Below are 24,079 nucleotides of genomic sequence, written 5' to 3'. Positions count from 1 at the left end.
GGACAGGGTAGAGATTGGGTGGCACAGAGGAAGCAATGAATCACAAGACACTCTTGATGTCCCCCCTGCACAGGGCAGGTTGACCACAGTATCTACGCTCTCAGCTGACTCCATACAATACAAGAGGAAGTGCCAACCCTGCTCACAGATGCTACTCAGGAATGGCAGAACCTAGAACCAGAGAAATTGAAGTGAAGGGTAAGATCTGAGAGCCTGGAAGAGCCAGTCACATGCAGAGGAGGGGCTGGAGCAGCTTGGGTCCAGATTGCAAGTCTGAGGCTTGCCCAGGTTAGGATTCTGATCTTTAGATCAGACCGAGCTTCAGCATCCTTGGCCTGAGGACTCCCCTCTCCCATCCATACCCCGTCTTCTGCCCCAACAGGCTTTTGGAGCTCAGCGCACACCAACACCCAGGTACCTTCTAGGTCTCTGTTTTCATGCTGCTGTTTTTAAAGCCCTGTTTCTCCCCAGATTCCAATCCCCATGCCAGAAAAGGCCAGCCTCGCCATTTTGGTCCCTCAGCACATGTACCTGCCAGCTGCTTGCCTGCTCAAGGGGCAATGACCATGTCATTTCCCTCACTTGACTGTCACCCGCCACCTCCACGCAAGACAGAGGCTGCCCAGGGAGGACATAAGCAGCATTATAGCATGGGGTTCAGACCCTGCCCTCTCTGTGTTGCTCAATGGCCTTGCCTACAACAAGGAAAGGCCACTAGCAATATCAAGTGTGACCACAGTGTGATCGCTCACCCTGGTCCACCTGCAGAACAGAAGATGCAGTCTGAGAGGGAGCCAACCTGCACCTTGTCAAGATGAAAGGCTAACAGAACTGGAAATCCCACCTTGGATGTAAGTACCCACACCAGCCTCAAGTCTGCCTTCCAGACAGACAAGCCAGCACACACAGTTCTCATTCTCTTGGAAGTGATCAAAGAAATGGTCTCTGCGCAGGAGTGAGTCAGAGGAGCTCAGCTTCGGCCCCTCATCTCACTGTTTCCAGGTAGGCAGGAGGGTCTGCACAGAACATATTTGTGATGAACAATGACTACTGGTGCACTGGGAGGGGGGGAGTTGTTGGATAGTCATCCAGTCACCCTCCAGCTCTCCCTAAGTGCTTTCATTTTTTCATGGCATCACTTTTAGATACTTTACCCGGCACAGATTTACCTCAACATGCCTTAATACATTTCGAATCCACTTTTCACTTGAGATGGCACATCTCTCAATGTACTTTACCAGATATTTCACTGACTTTTAATTTTGTGCATTCTACCTGTTGAAGGTAAAACAAACAGTGGCATCTTAACATTCGTACAACAAGGACTGCGGCCCTGGTGTGCTTTTTCTCCAACTCTAGCACATGCTCCCATCCAGGACTCAGACCCTAAGCTTCTTCAGTGATAAGCTAAGGCACAGAAAAGCACACTACCCTACCTGAGGCCACACAGCATGAAGGTGACATGCCTAGGTCCCTGTCTCTTACCTACTTTAAGGCTCAGCAGGAACCCAGGGTCCCCAGATACTGAAGTACCCAGACCCGTCCTGGGTACTACACTAACAGCTACTCATGGTCCCAAGTGTAATCCCACCAAACAGGGACTAGTGTCACCCATGTATAAATCAGGAAACTGAGGCATGGCAGGGCCCTTTCCTGTCACCACTGCTGGCGACACTCACAGGGCACAGTCCCACAGCTAGCTGGGCTGCTCTTAGTAGCAGGGACTCGAAAACTTTATTTCTCCTCTGAAACATGAAGAAACTGAACAATAGGTCAATCAAACACTTTGCACAGAAACCCACCTCTGTGGTGGTCCATCCGAAAAGTCAGTCTGTGCGCTACAGAGCCTGGTCTTGCCCCTAGCCCCCCCTGCCAAGGGCAGCACGGGGACAGGCCTCCAAAGGCAGGGCACCCAGGGGTCTGAACACACCACGCCACAACAGCAATCCGCCCAAAGCCCATTTCTCAAGATGCAGCGGGGGAGTGGGCAGTGTCTCGGGACAGGGCAGGACCTGCTGGCTGGCCCTCCAGGGCAGAGCGCAGTGAAGATGGAGGACGGCAGCAGCAGGGAAGCAGTGGAGGTGGGGAGGCAGTGGGTGCGGGGACACTCCGGCCGGAGGAGGGACGGGAGCTCACTTGAGGCGGTAGAGCACTTTGCGCTGCATGCGGTGCTGGACCTCCCCGCGGCGCAGCATGAGCTGCAGCACCTTGTAGATGGCGTGCTCCGGGTACTTCTGCAGGGAGACAGGTGCCTGTGAGCATGTCTGTACCCAGGCCCCCCTCCCCCGGGCTCCAGGGGACTTCACAGCCTATGGAAAGCTTCTACCTGTAGGCATCAGAACACTGGAGCCGCTGCTGTGTGCACAGCATTTACTGTCTCCATGTACATGAGCCAACTATTCCATGTGGCCGGTACTAGAACATTCCCATTTTATAGAGGCAGAGGAGCTAAGCCACTTGAAGTTACTAGCAAATAAGTGCTGAGATGTAAGTCTTTGTGACTACAAGACTCACTCTTTTGTCAACTCTCAGCCTCACTAAGCCTCTGCTCATCCACAACTGCTATATTAATGTTCCCAAGGCCCAAGAGAGAAGATGCGTGGGGAGGTGGGCTCTTTGTCCCTGTGTTCTTAAATGCAACAGGTACACATGAGCTGTACAGGGTGAGGGACTAGTGGGAGGGAGGAAAGGAGGGCAAATGGAGAGGGTGAAGAAGGTGAATATGGCCAAGGTATTTTATGTCCAAGTGTGAAAATGGAATGAATGAAGCTTATTGACAATGGGGAAGGGTGAGAGAGATGAATCTGATTTAACGTAATACATGCACATATGGGTATCTCAAAACCCCATATACAACTGACGCTAATAAGACGTGTGGGAGGAATGTCAGAATAAATGACTCCAAGAATGATGATGTGTGCTGGCGTTGGGGCTTAAACTCAGGGCCTCAACTCACTTAGCTTTTTCCCCTCAAAGCTGGCAGTCTACCACCTGAGCCACACCTTTACCTATGACTTTTTGCAGGTTAATTGAAGATAATCTCAGAGATCCAGATCGTGGCTTCAAACCACGATCCTCAGGTCTCAGCTTCCTGAGCAGCTAGGATTAAAGGCAGGGGCCAGTAGCACTCAACTAACTAGATTCTTCTTACCCATAGACACAGATTACTAAAAATAAAAGCATAGACAAAGGTGACAGGCTCCCAAGTATCTAGAAAGCCCCATGTCCTCCAGGGGCTCACTGGGGCTCAGGTTACTGAGTACAACTTGCCACACCGTATGCAGCCAACAGAAAGGATGAAAGAGAGACTGGAAACCCAGATGTGACCCTCCCAAGCCTAGCCACCCTTCTCTGTTGTACAACGTAAAAACTCCCCTTGTCCTGACTGAGACTGTCCCTAGAGAGGGAAAGATGGCTGAACAGGGCAGGACAAGACAGGACAAAGAACAGCTCTCCGTCCCCCAACTAGGGCCTATGGGCTGAGCAAAGGGACACTAGTGCTGGGTGGAACCAGCCTGTCCAGAGTAACTTGCAGGACCCCACATCCCGTGCTGGGGGAAGGCCTACCTGCTTGGTGAAGTCCTGAATGATGCTGTGCTCCGACACTTGAGAGCCAATGGCGAAGCGGCGCTTGAGCTGCTTCTCAATGCGGCTTAGCATCTCCTGGTCCTCTTGGCTGGTGAAGCCCTCCACTCCTGTGAGAAGTCAGATGGTGAAGATCAGGGCACTGGGGACCCCAGTTTGTCCATTCTAGGCTAGACACAGAAACCTCTAACCCAAGACAACTTGCCTGAGCTAGACCTGGGAGGTAGCTACAGAAAGAATAGTATGGCATGCTCAGGGACAGTGAAAACCTGCTCAGGAAGAGCCATGATAAGGCAAACATGGAGAATAACATCCTAGGCAGCACAGCGCGTGCAAAGTCAGAGGCAGCAATGCACCTGATTCATTCAGGTCAAGGCTAGGGTGGAGGGACATGGCCAGGGTGGTAACTAGAAGCCAGGTGCCATAAGCCCCTGGGGACCAAGTGAGAGGCTGGCTTTGATTCTGGCAAAAGAAGCCACTGGAGGCTCTGCAGGAAACAATGAATTGCTTTGGCTGACAACTGCTAACAAGCACGAAGTCACTCGAGCTCTAATACTGGACAAGATCCTGGGGTTGATCTGAGCCAGAAAGCGAGGTGGGAGCCAGGAGGGAAGACAGGCCATCCCAAGAGCCACACCTGGGTGGTACCCCAGAAAGCCCTAGAACGTAGGGGCTTATTTCCAACTTTTTTTTTTTGGTCAGTCCTGGGGCTTGAACTCTGGGTCTGGGCACTGTTCCTCAGCTCTTCAGCTCAAGGCGAGCGCTCTATCACTTGAGCCACAGCATCATTTCCAGTTTTCTGGTGGTTAAGTGGAGATAAAAGAGTCTCATGGACTTTTCCTACCCACGATCCTCAGATCTCAGCTTCTTAGTAGCTAGGATTACAGGTATAAGCCATGGGCGCCCGGCTTTATTTCCAACTTTTACTGTAGGTGAGCATCCCTGTTGCCCAAGCCTGCTGCCTCCTGGGTATGTGACACAACAAAATCCCTCCCGGGGGGCAGGCACGCCCCTTAGGGAGCCACTACCACCCCTGGAAAGTAGCATCTCTCCCCACCAAATACACCTGGCCCTGCCACTGCCCCTTTTACCACATGGACTGAGTATCTGTCCTCATAGTCTGTCTCTCCTTGGCAAGCAAGAGGAGAGGCCAGGATTTGCTCTGTTATCTCTAATACCTAGATGGTGCCTGGCAAGCAGGAAGCTCAAAGCATTGGCTAAGTAAGAAATCTCTTTCACAGGACAATCCAGCAAATCACCAGTGCTTGGAAAAGTCTGCTGAAAGGTTAGGCAGAAACAGGCAATGTGAGTTCAGGGTAAGGGACCCGGAGCCTGGATTCCTGCTAAGACTGGAGGTTCTATGTGCTACCAAAAAGGCTCTGTAAACATCGATCTTTCTGATCTCTTAAGAAGGGGAAAGATGACTAGGGAGTGGCTGTCAAGACCACGCCAGGAGAAGCACTGATTGACATGGTTCAGAGCTCGGCACACAAGATGCTGATTGATGGACTGCTATTCCTCAGCAATGACAGGTCACAATACTGTGAACAAACTGGCTTAAGAGGATGGCATTCAAGGGTCTAGAGAGAAGCTGATTCCTCCTATTTTGAGGGGGAAATAGCTACAGGAGACATGAGGGAAGATTTACTGTAGAAGATGCCCAGGAAAGCTCAGCACATACCGAGAAGCAGCACCCTGCCCTCTGACCCCAAGACTGTGGCCCAGCACCTACTCACCTGACAGGGTACCAGATAAAGCAGCATCTAACGTGGACACCTGGAAAAGCCTCAGGGCCTCCTCCACGTCTGCCTCGGTGGCAAAGGGCTGCAGCTTCATCTTGCTCAGGGCCTCAGAGATGCGCACTATGGCCTCTAATTGCCTATAAGAGAAGTGGGGCGCTCAGGGGACTTCACCCAACTTCTCCCCTGGACACAGAGAGGTGCCCAAAGGAGGCAAAGCCTATAGCGGAAATGCCAGCTGTCCCTTCACCCATCACATGCTCCTCAAGAGCTGGCCCTGCACCCCTGGGCCTCTGCTCTGTGGCTGCCTCCTACATCTCCCTCAGTGGAGCGAGGCCCGGCTTCCTGCTCACCGCACAGTGATGGGGATGCTGGAGCGGCGGTCGCTGTCCCTCTCATGCTGACGGGCCCCGCTCCGCATGATGATGTAACGGTTCTTCAGCTTCTCTGCAGCTTCCGCCGACAGCCGGGGGCCACACCTCCTGCAGGATGGATAGGGAGCAGCAAGTGTGAGACCAAGAGGAAATTTCTCAGGGCTCACTCTGCCCTATACCCTCCCACTGGCTTTCCCACCACAACATTGCTGCTTGCTAACGGGGATGACAAGCCATTTTGGAGATTCAAGTGAAACCTGCCTGGCTGGCTGTGGTGGGCAGGTGCCACAGAAATCAGTAACAGGTGGGAAAAAGTCAGGCACAGGTGCAGCAGTAATTATACCTCCAACTAAAGAGTACTGTCAACACTGCCTCCATCAGCCACTAGGGGAGCAGCAGGCGTCCACTAGCTGGCGGGCTTCCTGAAAGTCTGCTCCTCCACAGCACACATCTGACTCTATTTCCAATTAACCACCAATAAGCTGAATATGGAGCTGTGGCTCAAGTGGTAGAGCACTAGGCAAAAGCTTAGGGTCAGTGCCCAGTCCATGAGTTCAAGCCCCAAGACTGGAATAAAAAAAAAAATGCGAGCCAGGCTCCAGTAGCTCACATGTGTAATCCTAGCTACTCAGGAGGCTAAGCAGTAGGGTTCAAAGCCAGCCCAGGCAGGGAAGTCCATGAGACTCATATCTCCAATTAACCACTAGAAAACCAAAGTGGCACTGTGGATCAAAGTGGTAGAGCGCTAGCCTTGAGGAGCCCTGAGTTCAATCCCCAGGACTGGCATTAAAAAAAGATTACAGAGATTGAGTGTGGGGATCCATGCCTATAATCTCAACATTCAGGAGGCTAAGAAAGGAGGATCCTTAAATTCCAGGCTACGAAGTCACCGCTTCACCAAAGCAAAAGGGAAAATAAACCTTAGGAAACATAACCTAGGAAATGGAAGCTCAGAAGGGTTGAGCAGCTGGGCGCCAGTGGCTCACGCCTATAATCCTACTCAGGAGGCTAAGATCTGAGGATCGTGGTTCAAAGCCATCCCAGGCAGGAAAGTCGTGAGACTCTCATCTCCAATTAACCACTAGAAAACTACAAGTGGTGCTGTGGCTCTAAGTGGTAGAGCGCTCACCTTGAGCTGAAGGGTTGAACAGTGCCCAGACCCAGAGTTCAAGCCCCTTGACCGACAAAAAAAAAAGGGTTGAGCAACTTACCAGGGTATGCTACGGTATGGGTGGGATTGCATCTACAATGACCTGCCCACATGGTAAAATGTGAGGGAGCTTCACATTAAACTCTATCCACCTAACTGAAGATGGAGAGACTAAGGCCAAGCGCCAGTGGGATCTGTTCACGGTCAGAGAGAACAAGAGCAGAGCAGATGCCTCAGAACCAAATCCTCAGAGGGGCACTGTTAGGATATTCTGCACAAGAAGGTCCAAGCCCGGTAACTAGGCTCTCTCCCCACTCAGGAAGCCAGGCAACCTCACCCCACAGGGCCTGTGTCGGCACTCACGCTCGGCAGTAGGCGATGAACTTCTTCAGCTTGGCCAGGTCGATCTCGCCTTCCACAGCCTGGGTCTGTGTCAGAGCACTCACATGCAGAGTGATCACATGTTTGGCCAGCATCTAAGAGGCAAAAGGAGACACTCATCAGCCCACAGGCCCTCCTGAGCTTTATACCCCTCACAGAGGAGGGGCAGGCTGGAAGAGCTGACTGGGCCCCAATCGCAGCCAGAAGGGCCATTTCTATCTCAGGCCCACACTGCCAGCCAGCCTGGCCCCACTCTCCCAGAGCATTGCCCCCACCCACCTGGGACACAAGTCTGCTTTTCAGATGGATAGTGGATCTACTCAAGCCAGTGACAGTTCATTCTAGGGCTTCTGCTGGAATTACTGGCGCCTCCACTCAACAGAGGAGTAGTAAAGCTATCAGATGGTAAGACAAAAATCATAGTTTTGTCTTTACCACAGGAGTAGTGGCCCAAGGGATTAAGCCTCCACTAAAGGGAGCAAAGGGAGGCAGAAACAAGAGCTGTCCAACAACCTAGAGGCGTGCATTCAATCTCTGGACTTGTTGATTCTTTGAGTGATGAGATTTCTTTCAAAGTTTTACTATCAGCTCAAAGGTACTTTGCCTAACACGTGTGAAGCTCTGGGGGAAAATTTACCAACCACAACTGGGGTTCTCCTGCTTGTACTTTCTGTTCATATGTAAAGGACTGAGGTCCAGAGAGAGAGTCAGCCACGGATCACCCAGACCCTCAGTGGCAAAGACTGGCCAGGCCACAGGACTCCAGCTCCCTCTCCAACACTGCAGGTGGTGGCTATGTAACCATCAGGAATGGCCAAGTGCCCTGCTCACCTTCCCCCAGGACCATGAGCCTGTCTGGAGCGGGGCTCTGTGGTCACCAGGCCTGCTGTAAACATACCACATCCCTCTCCTCATTGTGCTCATCCTTGACAATGAAGATCATGTCGAAGCGGGACAAGATGGTCGGCATGAAATCAATGTTGTCCTCCCCCTTCGTCTCATCCCAGCGGCCAAACACTGAGTTGGCAGCAGCCAAGACAGAGCAACGTGAATTCAGGGTGGTGGTGATCCCAGCCTGAGGGGACAGAGGGTGGGAGATGACAAAGAACCCTGGGATACTCACTGACTCTCTTTCCTTCCCTTTCCCTCCCACTTTCTTCTTCTCTCTTTCCTTCCATCCCTTCTCTCCTAGGCCTACTGCTGCTGCTGCCAGCACAGCCCTAGTCCAACAGGACTCAGCAAAACTGCCCAGAGCAGCTTGTGGAGAGTTATCCATGCTGGGACACAGCAGGGTAGGCTCCCAGGAAGGGTCGCTCACCTTGGCTATAGAGATGGTCTGCTGTTCCATGGCTTCGTGGATGGCTACACGGTCATCTTCTCGCATCTGCGTTGGGGACAGAGAGGTCCATCAGACCCCCACCCCAAGCAAGAGACAGTGGCAGCAGAAAAACAAGCTGCAGCTACCATTCCCAAGTACAAAGAAAGATACTGAGTCACCCATAATCATGGTGACCTACATACGCATGGCTTTCCTCTTCCCAGTCTCCAGATAAACTGAGGCTCAGAGGAACAAAGCAATTCTCACAGTAACCACAGAGCAACTGACCCAAGGACAGAACATCAGTCTTCCAAACCTGTGGTAGTGTCTGCCAGCCCCACCTGCAGTCACACAGCCTGGTCCTGACTGTGAGGCCCAGACTCACCTTGTCAAACTCATCGATACAGACGACCCCACCATCAGCCAGGACCATGGCGCCTCCCTCCATGATGAAGTTCCGGGATGAGGGGTCTCTCATTACCGAGGCGGTCAGGCCAGCAGCACTGCTACCTTTCCCAGATGTGTACACCTGAGAGAGGAATGACAGGGAAGGTGTCAGTGCCCAAAGCTTTCTCCAGACCAAGCTGACCCCAGTAAGTCAGAGGGTGTGCAGAAGCTCCAAGTCACACATCTGATTATAGAGCACAGAACAGAAATCAAGACTTAATTGAGGGCTCTTTGCGCTGGAAGGGGAGGCCACCCTAGATGCTGTACCCTAGACGAAACATGGCTTACCAGAGCCTCATCACAGTCTTGTAGGTGAGCACTGAGACATAAAGGAATGGTCACTTGGAACTGGCCTCGGAGCTGGGATGGGACTTCATTATTACCTATAATCTTACATTCTACATGTTGCCACTGAGACCTCAATTTGTGCTAAAGTCCTAGCTGAGATGCCCTTAAGAGCAAAACACAAGCTGGGCACAATGGCTCACGGCCATATTAGCTACTCAGGAAGCTGAGATCTGAGGATCAAGGTGCCAAGCCAGTATAGGAAGAAAAGCCCATGAGAAATCCAAGGATGGTGGCTCATGCCTCTAATCCTAGCTACTCAGGAGGCTGAGATCTGAGGATCGAGATTCAAAGCCAGCCTGGGCAGGAAAAGTCCATAAGACTCTTAAACCACCAGAAAACCTGAAGTGGCGCTGTGGCTCAAGTGATAGAGGGCTCGCCTTGAGCTGAAGAGCTCAGGGACAGTGTCCAGTTCAAGACCCATGTCCGACAAAAAAATAAAAAAAGCCCATGAGACTCTCCGGTTAACAACAAAAGGCCAAAAGTGTAGCTCTGGTTGAAGTGGAAGAGCACTAGCCTTAAGCAAAAAAAGCTCAGGATAGGCCATGAGTTCAAGCCCCAGGACTGACACACACCCACAGACATACACACACAAAAGAGAACACACAGCCGGGCACCGGTGGCTCACAACTGTAATCCTAGCTACTCAAGAGGCTGAGATCTGAAGATCATGGTTCAAAGCCAGCCTGGGCAGGAAAGTCGGTGAAACTTTTTTTTTTTTTTGGGGGGGGGGGTCCAGTCATGGGGCTTGAACTCTGGGCCTGGGCACTGTCCCTCAGCTCTTCAGCTCAAGGCTAGCGCTCTACCACTTGAGCCACAGCGATACTTCCAGCTTTTTTTCTTTTTGCTTATGTGGTACTGAGGAATTGAACCCAGGGCCTCAGGCTTGCAAGGCAAGCACTCTACCACTGAGCCACCTTCCCAGCCCATGAAACTCTTATCTCAAATAAATACTCAGAAAATCAGAAGTGGCACTGTAGCTCAAGTAGTAGAGGGCTCGCCTTGAGCTGAAGAGCTGAGGGACAGTACTCATGCCCTGAGTTCAAGCCCCACGACCAACAACAACAACAAAAAGAGAACACACGGAGATCATGGGGCTTCTACTAGAAGATGTAACTTGACAACACGGCTCATATTTGCAGGTCACAGGAATTCTAGAAGACAGTGCCAGTATGAACAACTTGATATACTGCCTCTATCCAAAAACAACCTCCTGCTATACAGTCATAACCCACTAACCACAGTAGTCAGAAGCCCTTCCCTGTTGATCCTCCCAGACACCCCACTGTGCAGCAGGGACCCCTGCTCATCAACAGCAGGACTTTAGGTGAGACACTGTGCACTGCTGTACCTGTGTCTTCTTACGTACAGCACAGTGCTGAGGTTGGATGAGTAAATTCCCATCAAACGTAGTGTCTGGCCATTGATTGTAGCTAGTATCATTCTAAGTATCACCCTTGCAACAACTGAGGCTCAGGAACACCAGGTGACTGTTCCAAGCCCACTGCCGATCAATGGCAAGGCTGAGACCTGAAGTGAGCCGGACTCAGACCAGTGCTCTCGCATGTCCCAAGTCTACGCATGCCTACTGGTTCCTCCTCACTACAGAACCTGACCACAGCCAAGAGGAAGGAGATGGTGCTGGGTGTGTCCGGCCACGGGTATCCTAGGGACCCAGAAGCTCTGCCTTCTTTCTTGCTGCAACAGGCAAGGCAAGATTGTCCCCAGTACTTACTCCAATGGGAGAGCACTTCTCCACAAACTTCAAAAGCTGCGACTTAGCTGTCCCAGGGTCCCCCAGCATCAGCAAGTTGATGTCCCCACGGCGAGTGAGTCCATCAGGGAGCCTGGGGAGAAGGGGCAGGGGAGCAAGGTAGAGTTCAAATGGCAAGCCAGCAGTCACCCCATCTCTAATGAGCCTCAGATCAAATGGGAAGGCAGCCCAATCCCACGTTCACACCCATGCCTGGGATTCTGTGGCAGGCTCTGGCTAGCAACGGAAGATAGAGCTTCCTTCCAGGGAGGGAGGATGAGGACTGGCAAGCAGAGCTGCCCTCAGGCACAGCTGCCATCTGATAAACACCCCTCCCAGAAGAAAAAGGAAGCCATCTGTGGGCTGGGCACATGCCGAGGACCAATGCCACAGGGCAGCCTCCTGGCTCCACCCATGTGGCTAGGAGCAAATCCCTTCCCCTCCCCATTTCCTCATCTACAAAGGCAACATCTTTGGGCTGGGGATTGAGTCTTCATCAAGATTTAGAATAACGTCAGGACTACAGTTAAGAGTATTATTATCGCTATTGTTTATATACTATTTTAGAGTTCCAAAAGAATACTGATGGCCTTTTTAAAATTTTTTCTTAATTTTTTACAAGTAAGCTCTTGCTCTGTAGTCCACATGAGCCTCAAACTCTTGATCCTTCTGATCACTTTTTTTTTTTTTAATTTATTTTTGGTCATGGGGCCTGGGCACTGTCCCTCAGCTCTTCAGCTCAAGGCTAGTGCTCTACCACTTGAGCCACAGCGCCACTTTCGGCTTTTTCTGCTTATGTGGTGCTTAGGAATCGAAGCCAGAGCCTTATGCATGCAAGGCAAGGACTTCACCGCTGAGCCACCTTCCCAGCCTGATCACTGTCTTTTAAGTGTAGGTTTTTCCATCTGTTTCACTCATGTGAAAGAAAACTTTTAAGTTCAGAAAGATGGGGTTGGGATCCCATCTGAGAACATACAGTAACTAGAACAGAGAATAAATCTTTGGTCCCAAGATTCAAAGCTCAAAGCCCAGTCCTCTTTCACGGCCTACCCAGAGCCAGAATGGCCAAGGACCTCTGCTACAGGTGGGAGGGTAAGCAGCTGCCTGCAAGCCAGGGGGTAGGCAGCAGACTGATGGTCCAGCAGAATGCGGAGAGAACAGAACCCTGTTTACCTGGCAGCTGTCCTCCTGTGGACTATGTCATCATTCCCCCATTATCCCCCCACTCCTACCTCCCCGTCCCCACAGCCACTCACCTCTTTCGGGAGCCTCCAAAGAGCAGGCAGGCAATGGCCTTCTTCATGTCCATGCCCCCAAAGATAGAGGGGGCAATGCTCTTGGAGATGACCTCGTATACATTGGGGAGGGCAGCCAGGCGACGGAACTCCTCCTCCTCCTGCGGGCTCACAGTTCCCGCAAAGCTGCGGCCTAGGGTGGGGAGGGCAGGCGCCTGAGTGATTATAGGGATACCACCTCCATCCAGCCACTTCCCAGCCTGGCCACAGGGAGGCCCTTCTGGGCAAGGCAAGCCAGGAGGCTAAAGCAATCCCACATTTCCACAATCTCAAGAGAGCCTGGCCTCTTCTAGGTCCAGTAAGTAGGGAAGGTCTGAGCAATCAAAGGCAAAATCATGCTGGCCCATGAGAACCATTTGGTCAAGAGCGGGGAGAGACACTTCCATCAAGGAGTTATGTCTTTGGTCACGTTACCACTCACAGGGGAAGTCAGAGGAAACAGGGAGGATCTACAACCAGGCAGGCACAGGTTCAGATGAGGGTTGGGATGTGAAAAGCAGCCAGAACCTAGATACAGTGAGTAAAAGGGGGAAATCAGAGGAGGTGGGAAGATGAGAGAAACAACCATAGAGGATCTGGTGGGGGTACGGGAGTTGCTGAGCAGCTAGAAGAGAGGAAGTAAATGTGGAAAGAGAACCAATGGATGGATAGGGAAAGATAGGTCTGACTATGTTCTCTTCAAGATCTAAGTGGACACAGCCTATCAACAGCTAAATAAACAAGCTTTTACATACACTAGATCATGGACAAAGTCTGGAAAAGCCTCCCTGTTAGACTGGTCAGATTTAGCAGCCAGAGACTATAATCACCTAAGATTTCTCACCGTGGTTCCTGCTGCCCTGGGTTCAGGCATGAGCTCTCTACACCAGCTGGGAACACAGGACTTTTACAAGGCCCAGCCATTCATTCATTGTCCAAACCCCTACCAGTACCTGGGGCCAGACCAGCGTCTTCAGATCCTATCATTCTCTCCACAACTCTAACCTTCAAAGGCAATTTGTAGACTCCTCTTGGAAAAAGCCTTCACACAAGGCCCAGCCCACCCTTGCTTCCTGAGGTCCTCAGCCTCTCACTGGAATTCCACAGCATCATTTCTCCTCAGTTGGACTCTAAGCACATATCTATCTATCCTGAAGCCTGCATTCTTGTCTGACTCCTGGTACAGGGCTGAGATGTACACAGCACTCCCAGTGGATCATGATAACTCTCCACGGACTACACTGAGCCCTTCAGCCTTGAGCCTCTAGGTCTCTTGAGCTTGCATTTAGGCAAACGCCCTCAGTGCAGGAACCACAGCTGGGGACATGGCCAAGACCAAGAGGGGCATTTGCTCATTATAAAAAGGAACATTCTAGCTGGATACCGGTGACTCATGCCTGCAATTCTAGGTAGTCAGCACAGAGGTTCAAAGCCAGCCCATTTAACCAGCAAAAAGCCCAACTACAGGCATGGTTCAAGTGGTAGAATGTGAGGTCTGAGCAAGAATGCTGAACAAGAATGCCAAGCTGAATTCAATCCCTAATACCAGCACAAAAATTAAACTGATGTAATCAGCAACCAGAGGTTGATGGTAATGAGGTGCCTGTTAAGGGAGGTGTACAAGCTTGCCAAGTGGCAAGGCCAAGCCAACTTACCAGAGCCATCTGTGTCCACCTGGATGCCCAAGACACGGATGTAGGAGCTCCGGATGCCCACACCCACCCTGTCACGACCCCTACTGGATTTCAGGCCAAACTTCTTGATGGAGTAGATGCCCATGATGGTGACCCTATTCCCGGGAACAACTTTGTCACACAGGTACCTATGAGGGGAGGAGAAAGAGAAGAGGATGAGGTCCTGGGGCAGTGATTCCCTGGACCACCACTCCTACTGACTCACTGCCAGCTTAACATTTCCCCCAAGCATCATAGCCAGGGCTAGCTCCACTCCTACAGGGCATAAAGAACCCTCTCCCTTTCCCAACCCCCTCAAGCCTGGGTGGCTGAGATGTTTGGAGCAAGGCATTGACAATGGCAGGGTCCTAACTCTCATGTGCGGGTTGAAGTCTCCAGAGGCTTTGTAACCCAGCTGCAATATGTCGGATACCGCACATTCATCTCAGGCCTTCAGCCATCTTAGAGGAAGACTTTTTCCTCCTGCCCTCCCACCATCCTAGCTAGGACCACGCCGTTTTCTGTCTCTGCATGATCCCATTTCAGCTCAGCCAAGTCAATCTGCCTCTGGGTTTTCATTTCCTCTTGAAAACTACACTGAAAGAGGGAAGTCTCCAAGCTCCTCTAGAGCCAACAAAGCACAGATGGGGCAAAGGGCAACTGTGTGACATCAACGAAGCCACTGAACCTTTCTGGGCCTGAGGAGAAGGTAAGGTGACCTGTCTCAACTGTTGTAGACTCAAGCAAGGCATAGGAACAAGGCCCAGTTCCTCTGCTTAGAAAGTCATTTAAAAGCCTGAAATCCTAGCTGCTCTGGAGATCTGAGAACTGCCAGCTCAGGCTTACGGTAGGTCTGTGGGACTATCTCCAATTATCTATCCAAAGAGCCAGAAATAGAGCTGTGGCTCAAGTAGTAGAGTGCTAGCCTTGAGCAAAAAAAGCTCAGGAACAGCACCCAGGCCCTTAGTTCAGACCCTCAGACCAGCATCAAAAAAGTCACTTAACCATCTCACACTTCCACACCCACAATACGGTGCTATGAAGTGCCCTGCAGGTGATCAGAAGCACCAGGCACAAATGAATCACCCTCTCCTCTACACCCTGCACACTCCAGACCCAGCCCACACCCAGCATGCACATTAGGGACGCAGCAGGATGCACCCATCTTTCGGTCCCTCCCACCTACCTGTCACAGTAGAGCTGCATGTGTCTGGGCATCTCGCCGTGGGGCACAGCATCAGGCAGCTCCTGCAGCTTTAGGGTCTGGAAGTCCACACACTTGCACTTGTCGGGCATGATGAAGTATGGGTCCAATGGGCACTTGGGGCGCCCAGCCTGATCCCTGTGAGAGGAGTAGTGGTCACCAGAGCTACCAGGAGAATCTAAAGGCTGGAGCTCATCCATTGAGTCAGGAACAAGATGTGGCCAACAGCAATTTAAGGTGGAACTAGGACCAGCTAGGGAAAGGCCTCAAAAGGAAGCCAGCTCCATGGCAACAGGAGTGCCACTGGAGGCTGGGAGGACTGAGAGGCCCAGCTCCTCCACTGGCATGCTGGGAGGTGGCAGACAAGTCCCATGCACAGTCTGGGTCCTCACAGGTTAAGAGCAGCTAAACCAACTGGGTTCTGCCGTCTCACATCTGTGATCCTAGCTATTCAGGAATATGAACTGTAATCGGAGGATCATAGTTCAAAGCCAGCCCTGTAAGAATGTCTGTGTAACTTTCATCTCCAGTAATCACTAAAAAGTTGGAACAGGAGCTGTGGCTTGAGTGGTAGAGTGTCAGCTTTGAGTGAAAAAGCTAAGGGACAGTCCAAGTCCTGAGTTTAAGCCCTAGAACGATGCACATACATACACACACACACACACACACATGTGCGAGTGTGCATGTGTACGCTGCTAGATTCTCAAGCCCTCTACTAAATAAATAAAACCCATTCACAATAATAGTCCAGGATTTTCTTCAGTGAGATTCTAGATAGCATTCTGAGCATCTAGATCTCTATGGCCCTATATAATAAAGTTGAATGAAGATTCAACAACTTTAATAGCAACATATGTAATACCACTGGAGAAAAACACTATACTACAGATGTTACTCCAGGTGAGGGTTTACAGTAGTAGATTAAAAACCCACGCTCTGTGGAGCTAAGTTCTAATCAGAAGACCGAAAAGCGCGTACGCAATTAACTACATAATGTAGCCTAGGTCTGTGTTCTGAAAGAAAACAAGGTATGTTATGTTGCAAAACAAGGCGGATAAGTGACCAGGCACGTATGTCAAATGTAAGAAGAGTGAGGCCAAGCACTAGTGATCCACACCGGTAGCCCTAGCTACTTAGGAGGGTGAGATGTGAGAATCAGGTTTGAAGGCAGACTGTGCAAAGCTGAGGCCACCTAGCTGCAGGGTGGAGAGCACTCGGGGAGGGAGAATGCTGGGGACAGGGAAGAATACTCTGCAGTTTCAAGTAAGACTGACAAGAGCTGGAATGAGGTATTAGCTGAGGAGCAGGCAGCAGAGAAGGCTGAGTAAAGGCAGCCAGAGTAAAGGAGGAGTCTTCTAGATCAGGGCTGGAAAATACTTGCTCCTGGGCTGGGAAGGTGGCTCAGTGGTAGAGCGCTTGCCTTGCACGCATGAGGCCCTAGGTTCGATTCCTCAGCACCACATAAGCAAAAATAAAAAATCCGGAAGTGGCGCTGTGGCTCAAGTGGTAGAGCGCTAGCCTTGAGCTGAAGAACTGAGGGACAGTGCCCAGGCCCAGAATTCAGGCCCCACGACCGGGCCCAAAAAAAAAAAAGAAAATACTTGCTCCTAAGAACCAGGCAATAAGTAATGTAGTTCTTCAAGCCAAGAGACCACACTCCATCTCTATACTCATGGGCAACACATGAAACAATGGAGTGTAGCTGTGCTCATTGGTTCTGTGGCTGCTGGCACGCTGACTTGGCCTAGTAAACAAGTGTGCTGTACAAGGTTCTGACCCACATTTCCTACCCAGCTGAGATCTATCGGGCTGAGCATCCTGGTGGGAGAAAAGAGCCAACACCCAAGCGCCAGCTCTCCTGCATGAGCCTCTAGCAGGCAGCCGCAGACAGTCCTTGTCACTGTCTGACTTCCAGATCTCCACTCCAAGGTTCTCCCTTGTGACCCACTCACGTGTTGCACTTCCTGGGCAGGGCATAGCCCTCCAGGCCAGGGCGCATGGCAATGTTGGTGAGGGTGTTGCGGCAGCTGCGGCACTGGATGGAGATGCGAGTGGCCTTTGCGCGGACGGCGGAGGCTGCAATGATGATGCCAGGAATCTTCACCAGGTGTGACATCATGTCTGACTGTAACAGAGCCATCGAGAGGCTTAATGGTTAAGGAGTCAGGAAACAAGGAAAATAACCTAAGCAGCACTGGAGGTGGTGGCAGAGCTGTGGGAAGGGCCTGCAGCTTAACGTTCAGTTCAAAAACTATCCAAAGGGACTGGGAAGGTGGCTCAGTAGTAGAGTGCTTGCTTTGCCTGCATGAGGCCCTGGGTTCGATTCCTCAGCACATAAGCAGAAAAAGCTGGAAGTGGTGCCGTGGCTCAAGTGGTAGCCTTGAGCTGAAGAGCTAAGGGACAGTACCCAGGCCCAGAGTTCAGGCCCCATGACCAGAAAAAAAAAACTACCCAGAGCCAGGCATTAGCAGCTCACGCCTGTAATCCTAACTACTCAGAAAGCTGAGATTTGGAGGACAGAAGTTTGAAGCCAGCCCTTGCAGAAAAGGCCATGAAATTATTATCTCCAACCAACCAACAAAAAAAGCCAGAAGTAGAACTGTGGCTTAAGTGGCAAAGTACTGATCTTGAGCACAAAAGCTCAGGGACATCACCTAGGCCCGAGTTTAAGGCCCAGTACTGGCAAGCAAACACATACATACAAAATTTCTTTGAAGAAAAACAGAATTTTGCTTAAAACTAAATTGCAAGGGCTGGGAAGGTGGCTCAGTGGTAGAGCGCTTGCCTTGCATGCTCAAGGCCCTGGGTTCGATTCCTCAGCACCATATAAGCAAAAAAAGAAAAAAGCCGGAAGTGGCGCTGTGGCTCAAGTGGTAGAGCGCTAGCCTTGAGCTGAAGAGCTGAGGAACAGCGCCCAGGCCCAGAGTTCAAGCCCATGACTGGAACCAAAAAAAAAAAAAAAAAAAAAAAACTAAATTGCAAGTATTTAGTGATAAAGTATCATGTCTGCAATTTAAAGTTTGTTAGCAAAATAACAAAAAAGCAAAGCATTACCAATTAAATCCACATGAAGATATATGGATCACTAATCTCTTTTTTTCCTGTGGGGTTGAAACTTTTATAATAAAAAGCAAAAAAGAGTAGTAATAATGATAAAATAAATAAAAGTTCCTTATGGCATTTTTTCCTTCCTATTCCAAGAAAGATCTGTACTGGACTCTGGGAAGCCCTGAGTTGGGAGATCACCTCTGGTAAATGGAGCCAAAGCCCTGTCCAGACTCCGATGGCGGAACCCTGGAACAAGGCCTAGCACATACATTTGGCACAGCTTTCTGAAGTCCGCCATGGTGGCAGGAGAGGAAGAAACTGAAGTTTGTCTTAGCCCTCTTAGGATATCTCCAACAGGCAATTTCTTCTGGCTGGCCCACCCTCATTGAGAACAGGCCATTCATAAGAACTCCCAGCAAGGAGGCCCTTTAGGGTAATGACTGCCCCATACCAGTCAGGCAGAACCTAGTGAAACTTAAGTTTGCTTCCATACATATTCAGAGCCTTCATGATGCCAACAACCCCCCTCCAGAGCCTGCATACCGAGCCCAGGGCCTTGTTTCTGGAAGTCTTGCTACTTCCACTCCCCACACCACCACCCACAGAGCAGCAGGCTGGAGGTCTACCAAACATGAGCATGGCTTCCTGGGTGTAGTGCATGATGAAGATGCATTGCCTGACTGTAGATTCCACCCAGCTGAGTCACGTGTATCCTAACAGACCTAAAAGCAGTCCACACTTCACTTTCTCCACACTGCTTTCTCAGCTTCTACCCCTCTTCCACACAGCAATCAGGGAGCTCTTCTGTAAATCAAGTCAGGGGCTGGGGATATCATCATTCAGTGGCAGAGCCCTGTCCTAGTATGTACAAGGCCTCAGGTTGTATTCTTAGTGCTGCTGTTAAGAAAGCACAATCAGGGCTGAGAATGCAGTTTGGTAGTAGTATGCTTGCCTGGCATTCATGAAGCCCTAGGTTCCCCATAAACAGAAAAAGCTACAAGTGGCAATGTAGCTCAAGTGGTAGAGTGCTAGCTTTGAGCAAAAGAGTAGCTCAGGGACAGTGCCCAAGCCCCAGGACTGGCAAAAAAAAAGCTGGGCGCTGGTGGCTCACACCTGTAATCTTAGTTACTCAGGAGGCTGAGAGGTGAGGATCGCAGTTCAAAGCCAGGCTGCGCAGGAAAGTCCACGAGACTTTTTTGTTTGTTTTTTTGATCTGGTCATGGGGCATGAACTCTGGGCCTGGGCGCTGTCCCTCAGTTCTTCAGCTCAAGGCTAGCACTCTACCACTTGAGCCACAGCGCCACTTCCGGCTTTTTTCTTTTTGCTTATGTGGTGCTGAGGAGTCGAACCCAGGGCCTCAGGCATGCAAGGGAAGCACTCTACCACTGAGCCACCTTCCCCGCCCATCCATGAGACTTTTATCTCCAATAAACCACTCAGAAAACTGCAAGTGGCACTATGGCTCAGGTGGTATTGCACTAGCCTTGAGCTGAAGAGCTCAGGAACAGCACCCAGGCCCAGAGTTCAAGCCCCATGACCGACCAAAAAACAAAAAGAAGAAAGAAAATAGAAAACACAATCAGACTGTTCCTCCTACTTAACACCTCCAGTGCCTTCTGTGTTCCAAACAAAACTCTTACTTCTGTGAAAAGAAGGGTCTGGCTACCTGGCCTCTCCATCTTCTTTCCTCCAACCTTAAGACACTGTGCACCAGCCACATTGGTTTCTGGTCCTCCATACAGGCCTCCACCACAGAGCCTTTGCACCTGCTGTTCCCTGAGCCTGGAATGCTCTTACCCTGGCTGCATCTGGTAGGGCACATACTATTCAGAGAAGAGGCCTTCTCTAGCCACCTTCACCTCCCTCAGCCATGGACACATTGCCCTCATTTTCTTTTCTTCAAACCTTCTATCAAACTAACCATACTAATCATATCTAACCACTCCTTGGCTATTTCTCCCACTGAAAACCCCAAGAGAATAAGGGCCAGTTTTATTCAACATAATGAGTAGCCAGCCATGGGACAGGAAGCAGCCTCTTGGTGCCCCCCCCACACACACACACACACACACATGCTGTCTTCCACTGCTTGCATGCTGCTATCTCCTCAAGAAGCTTCTTTCTCCCTAGAGGTCCCCCCACTTTCTTGTCACTCCCTTGCTTGTTCTCATTGCATTTACAACCATCTAAAGTTATAAAGGGCAATGTTTACAGGTTTCACAGTCTCCCCACGGGAGACCAGATATTTTACCTTTAATCTCTGCAGGGTTGGACCAAACTCAATGCCTTCTCTCCAGAATGAGCTCAGTAAACATCTGTCCAATGAGTTAGTTTTACAAAAAAGATACAGACTCAGGATGCCAAATGCCTTGCTCAGTGCTCAGGGTCACACAGCTGGTGCCTGCGGCTGCGTGTCTCCAAAGCGCTCTCCCTAGCCTCCCAATGGACTCACTTTCAGGCTTCGAATGCTGGATGGGCTGGCATCTGACTTGAGCATGACCTGGATGTCCTGGAGTGCCTCCTCGCCAGTGGGCCGGGGCCGGGTCACCTCATCAGCTACCTCCTTAGCAGCTTCCTCCAGCTGGAGAGGAACAAAGACACAAGCTGTTGGTGACAGGACAGGACCAGGCTGGGGGGGGGGGGGGGGGGGGGGGGAGGCAACTCCAGGCCAGATCCCACTCACCAGCTGCAGGTGCTCGGCTGGCTGCTTGTACAAGTAGTCAGCCAGATCCTCATCGAAGCTGGCCAGGTCCTCCATCTCCACCTCAATCCAATACTCCCCCAGGTTGTAATGCCTCTTGAGTTCATCTCTGAGGACAGCACAGACAGGAAAGATGCAGAGGAAGAAAGTAATGCTGGCTGAGGTACACACACACCTCAGACTCCATCCTACCTAGCCACTACTCTGTCACACACAAACACCTAGTTCCATATCATCCTATCGCCAAGCCCTAGAGATTCCCTATTGCCAAGAAAGGCACTCTCCAAAGAAAACCCCTGAATTTTCAGCATGACTGAAGGACAATAGTGCAGTGCACACAGCAACAAACAAAACAGGTCTTCTGCTGCAGGATGCTTCAGAGCCTTGTCTCGCTCTTCGAGACTGAAAGAGCACAACCTCAAACTCTGAGGCTATGTCTGGCCATGGACTACTATCACAAGAACCTATTTGGGAACCGTGATCTATGCACAACATCACAGACCCCACTCTCTTCTACCTCACATCCAACAACAGAATACCCAGTCTGGCACTGAATACCCCTTGCTATCAGTGAATACTCCAGACCCCTTAGAATACCTTCCACAACTCAAAGATGCCAGCTTCTCTGAGAGCTTACCTCCTTCCATACTTTCCCACAAAACAAAGACTCATTGCCAGTTTCTACCCTCCATTCCTGACTTATGAGCTTGAGAACAAGGTTGTCTCTATGCTTGGCACACAGGTGGCAGTGCCAGTTGCTGCACAAATGGAGATAGAAATGGCTTTACTCATCTTTCTGATGAAGACTGAGGCCCAGAGACTGACACATGGAAGCCACTCAACTAGAAATGGCTAGGGCCCAATCCTACACCTACAAACCATGCCCTCACACTTTATGGTCTCCAAAGTAGAGGTGGGACCACAAGGATTTAGTGATGTCACATGCTGAGTAAGGCAGCAGGTGTCCTGGCCCAACCCCAGGGTCAGGGCCTGGATGTGCAAGATAGGGATGAAGTTCCCCTTCACAGCACCCAAAAGATAAAATCCCAGGACTGGGAAGGTGGCTCAGTGGTAGAGCACTTGCCTTGCATGCATGAGGCCCTGGGTTAGACTCCTCAGCACCATATAAGCAAAAAGAAAAAAGCCGAAAGTGGCGCTGTGGCTCAAGTGGTAGAGTGCTAGCCTTGAGCTGAAGAGCTGAGTGACAGCACCCAGGCCCAGAGTTCAGGCTCACAACAGGACTCTCCCCCCCCCCCAAAAAAAAGATAAATCCCCAGATCATCAGACATCATGGGATCAGATAACATGACTAAAGACCGACCAGCTGGGCACCAGGAATCCTAACTACTCCAGAGGCTGAGATCTGAGTATCCCAGCGCAAAGCCAGCAGAGACCTGAGGATCCCATTAACGAAGCCAGCCGGGACAGGAGAGTCCTTGAGACTCTGATCTCCAATTAACCACCGAAGAGCAGTTAGTGGGGTGTAACTCAAGTGGCAGAGTGCCAGCCTTGGGCGCCAATGCCCAGACTCTTAAGGGTCCAAGCTCAGTTCCCCGCCCTTCACTCCCCCCCACCCCCCGCAAGGAAATAGAACCAGGAGCCAGGTGGCTCACCCCAAAGATGCCCTGAGGTCGCCCTACGGCGAGGCCCCGTGGCCCCCCTCCGCCGTGGCGCCCTTCTCCCGGGCTCCTCGCGCGCCCTCCCGGACCGAGGTCCACCTCGGGGTATCCCCAGGCTCCCACCTGTACTTGAAGGTGAAGCCCGTGCGGTCGGTGCCCACTCGGTACTGCCGCAGGAACTCCTTGAAGCGCTTCTGCAGCTGCGACTTGCGGGCCTGCCCTTCGTCGGCGCCGGGGTCCCCCCCGAAGCTGTCGCTGTAGAAGACGCCAGGATCGTCGAAGCCCGACATGACGGCCCCTGGAGAGAGGAAGCGGAGTTGAGCGGGGCTGGAGGGGAGGGAGGGTGAGGAAGGCGCGCGGCGCCCCCGTCCGCGGGAACCCCGTCCCCACCCGCCGCGCCCCGAGACGCAGCACCCTGCCCACCCCCAGGGAGCCCGCCCCCACTCCCGGTCCCACACCGGCCTCACCGCTCCTTGACCGCACCACGCACACCAGCAGAAACAAGCAGCTCCACGCTCCCGCGGCTGAGTTTCGCGGGAAAAAAAAAGTTGTCGCGTTCGCCGCCGCGGAAGGTGCGCTCCTATTGGTTCTCTTAGGCCCCGCGGTCAACGATTGGGCCGCTCGGAGCCTTTAAGTCCCGCCTTCCTAGACGGATTCCCGAAGCTGATGGGCTGCCTTGCTCGTGACGTCACACGCCGCCTCTTTCCGGGTTCCATTTTGTGTGAGGAATAATTTGGCGCGAAATTTCTGAGCGGGGAGGAAGCCACGGCGGGAGCAAAGATGGCGGAGGGGCGGGTAGGCCGGGGGGAGCCGGTGAGTTTTATCCTTAAGTCTTTTTTAAGTCCTGTGAGAAGATGAGCCATTCCAGAGCCACCAAAAGAGGGACTAGGAGTTCAGAACTCGTGAGGCCCAGAGAAATGCTTTCCCGCGCGGCCGGGCCCTCCTCGGGCGCTTTCCCGCTCGCTCTAGGCCCAAAATCGTCCCAAACTTGGGACTCTGGTGTCTTGTTTTGGACCCGAGCCAGATATTAATGCAGAGGGCTTAATCCCCAGCACCAGGGGAAAGACAATTAACAATGACGATTGTAGGATGTTTGTAATTCTTTGGCAATACTTATATATGACAAACAATCCAGACCAGACTTCTATGGAAATCTTGAGAAAAAAAAAAAAAAGGAAGATTTGGGCTGGCAATGTGGCTTAATGGTAGAGTGCTTGTGTAGCATGTGTGAAGCCCTGGGTTCAATTCCTCAGTACCACATAAATAGAAAAGCCAGAAGTGGCGCTGTGGCTCAAGTGGTAGAGTGCTAGTCTTGAGCAAAAGAGAAACTCAGGACAGTGCCCAGGCCAGGCCCTGAGTTCAAGCCCCAGGACACACACACACACACACACACATTCACATATGGAACACGGCGTAATTTGTCTTCTGTTGGTTTTCCCTATGCAAAAATAACTTATTTTTGCCATCA

The 24,079-nt window shown here is 51.3% G+C and overlaps 1 protein-coding gene across 1 annotated transcript; it reads right to left on the bottom strand.

Annotated features, from left to right (window-relative positions):
• Positions 1 to 1,715: 1,715 nt before the first annotated feature.
• Positions 1,716 to 23,152, bottom strand: Mcm5 (minichromosome maintenance complex component 5). Its single transcript, XM_042693256.1, has 17 exons — positions 23,079 to 23,152; positions 22,735 to 22,909; positions 20,975 to 21,101; positions 20,744 to 20,872; positions 17,196 to 17,368; positions 15,226 to 15,381; positions 14,022 to 14,188; positions 12,349 to 12,520; positions 11,075 to 11,186; positions 8,933 to 9,076; positions 8,548 to 8,613; positions 8,128 to 8,304; positions 7,212 to 7,324; positions 5,678 to 5,806; positions 5,322 to 5,464; positions 3,568 to 3,695; positions 1,716 to 2,234 (listed from the first exon to the last, which is right to left on the bottom strand). Exons 2-17 carry the CDS (start codon positions 22,899 to 22,901, stop codon positions 2,133 to 2,135), a joined length of 2,205 nt encoding a protein of 734 aa, XP_042549190.1. The 5' UTR covers positions 22,902 to 22,909; positions 23,079 to 23,152; the 3' UTR covers positions 1,716 to 2,132.
• Between the last annotated feature and the right edge of the window lie 927 nt (positions 23,153 to 24,079).

Source organism: Dipodomys spectabilis, unplaced genomic scaffold (assembly GCF_019054845.1).
Source record: "Dipodomys spectabilis isolate Male_0828 unplaced genomic scaffold, ASM1905484v1 ptg000163l, whole genome shotgun sequence".
NCBI classification, from domain to species: domain Eukaryota; kingdom Metazoa; phylum Chordata; class Mammalia; order Rodentia; family Heteromyidae; genus Dipodomys; species Dipodomys spectabilis.
Note: the sequence above shows the minus strand (reverse complement) of the source record. Positions and strands in the feature narration are given on the sequence as shown.

Excerpts from the sequence above, each read along its gene's own strand:
- Mcm5 (XM_042693256.1), bottom strand. The coding sequence starts at position 22,901 with ATGTCGGGCTTCGACGATCCTGGCGTCTTCTACAGCGACAGCTTCGGG. Across the intron at positions 12,521-14,021 it reads GGTGGACACAGATGGCTCTG|GCCGCAGCTTTGCGGGAACT; the intron begins GTAAGTTGGCTT and ends TCCCCACCCTAG. Across the intron at positions 11,187-12,348 it reads TTTGGAGGCTCCCGAAAGAG|GCTCCCTGATGGACTCACTC; the intron begins GTGAGTGGCTGT and ends CCTTCTCCCCAG.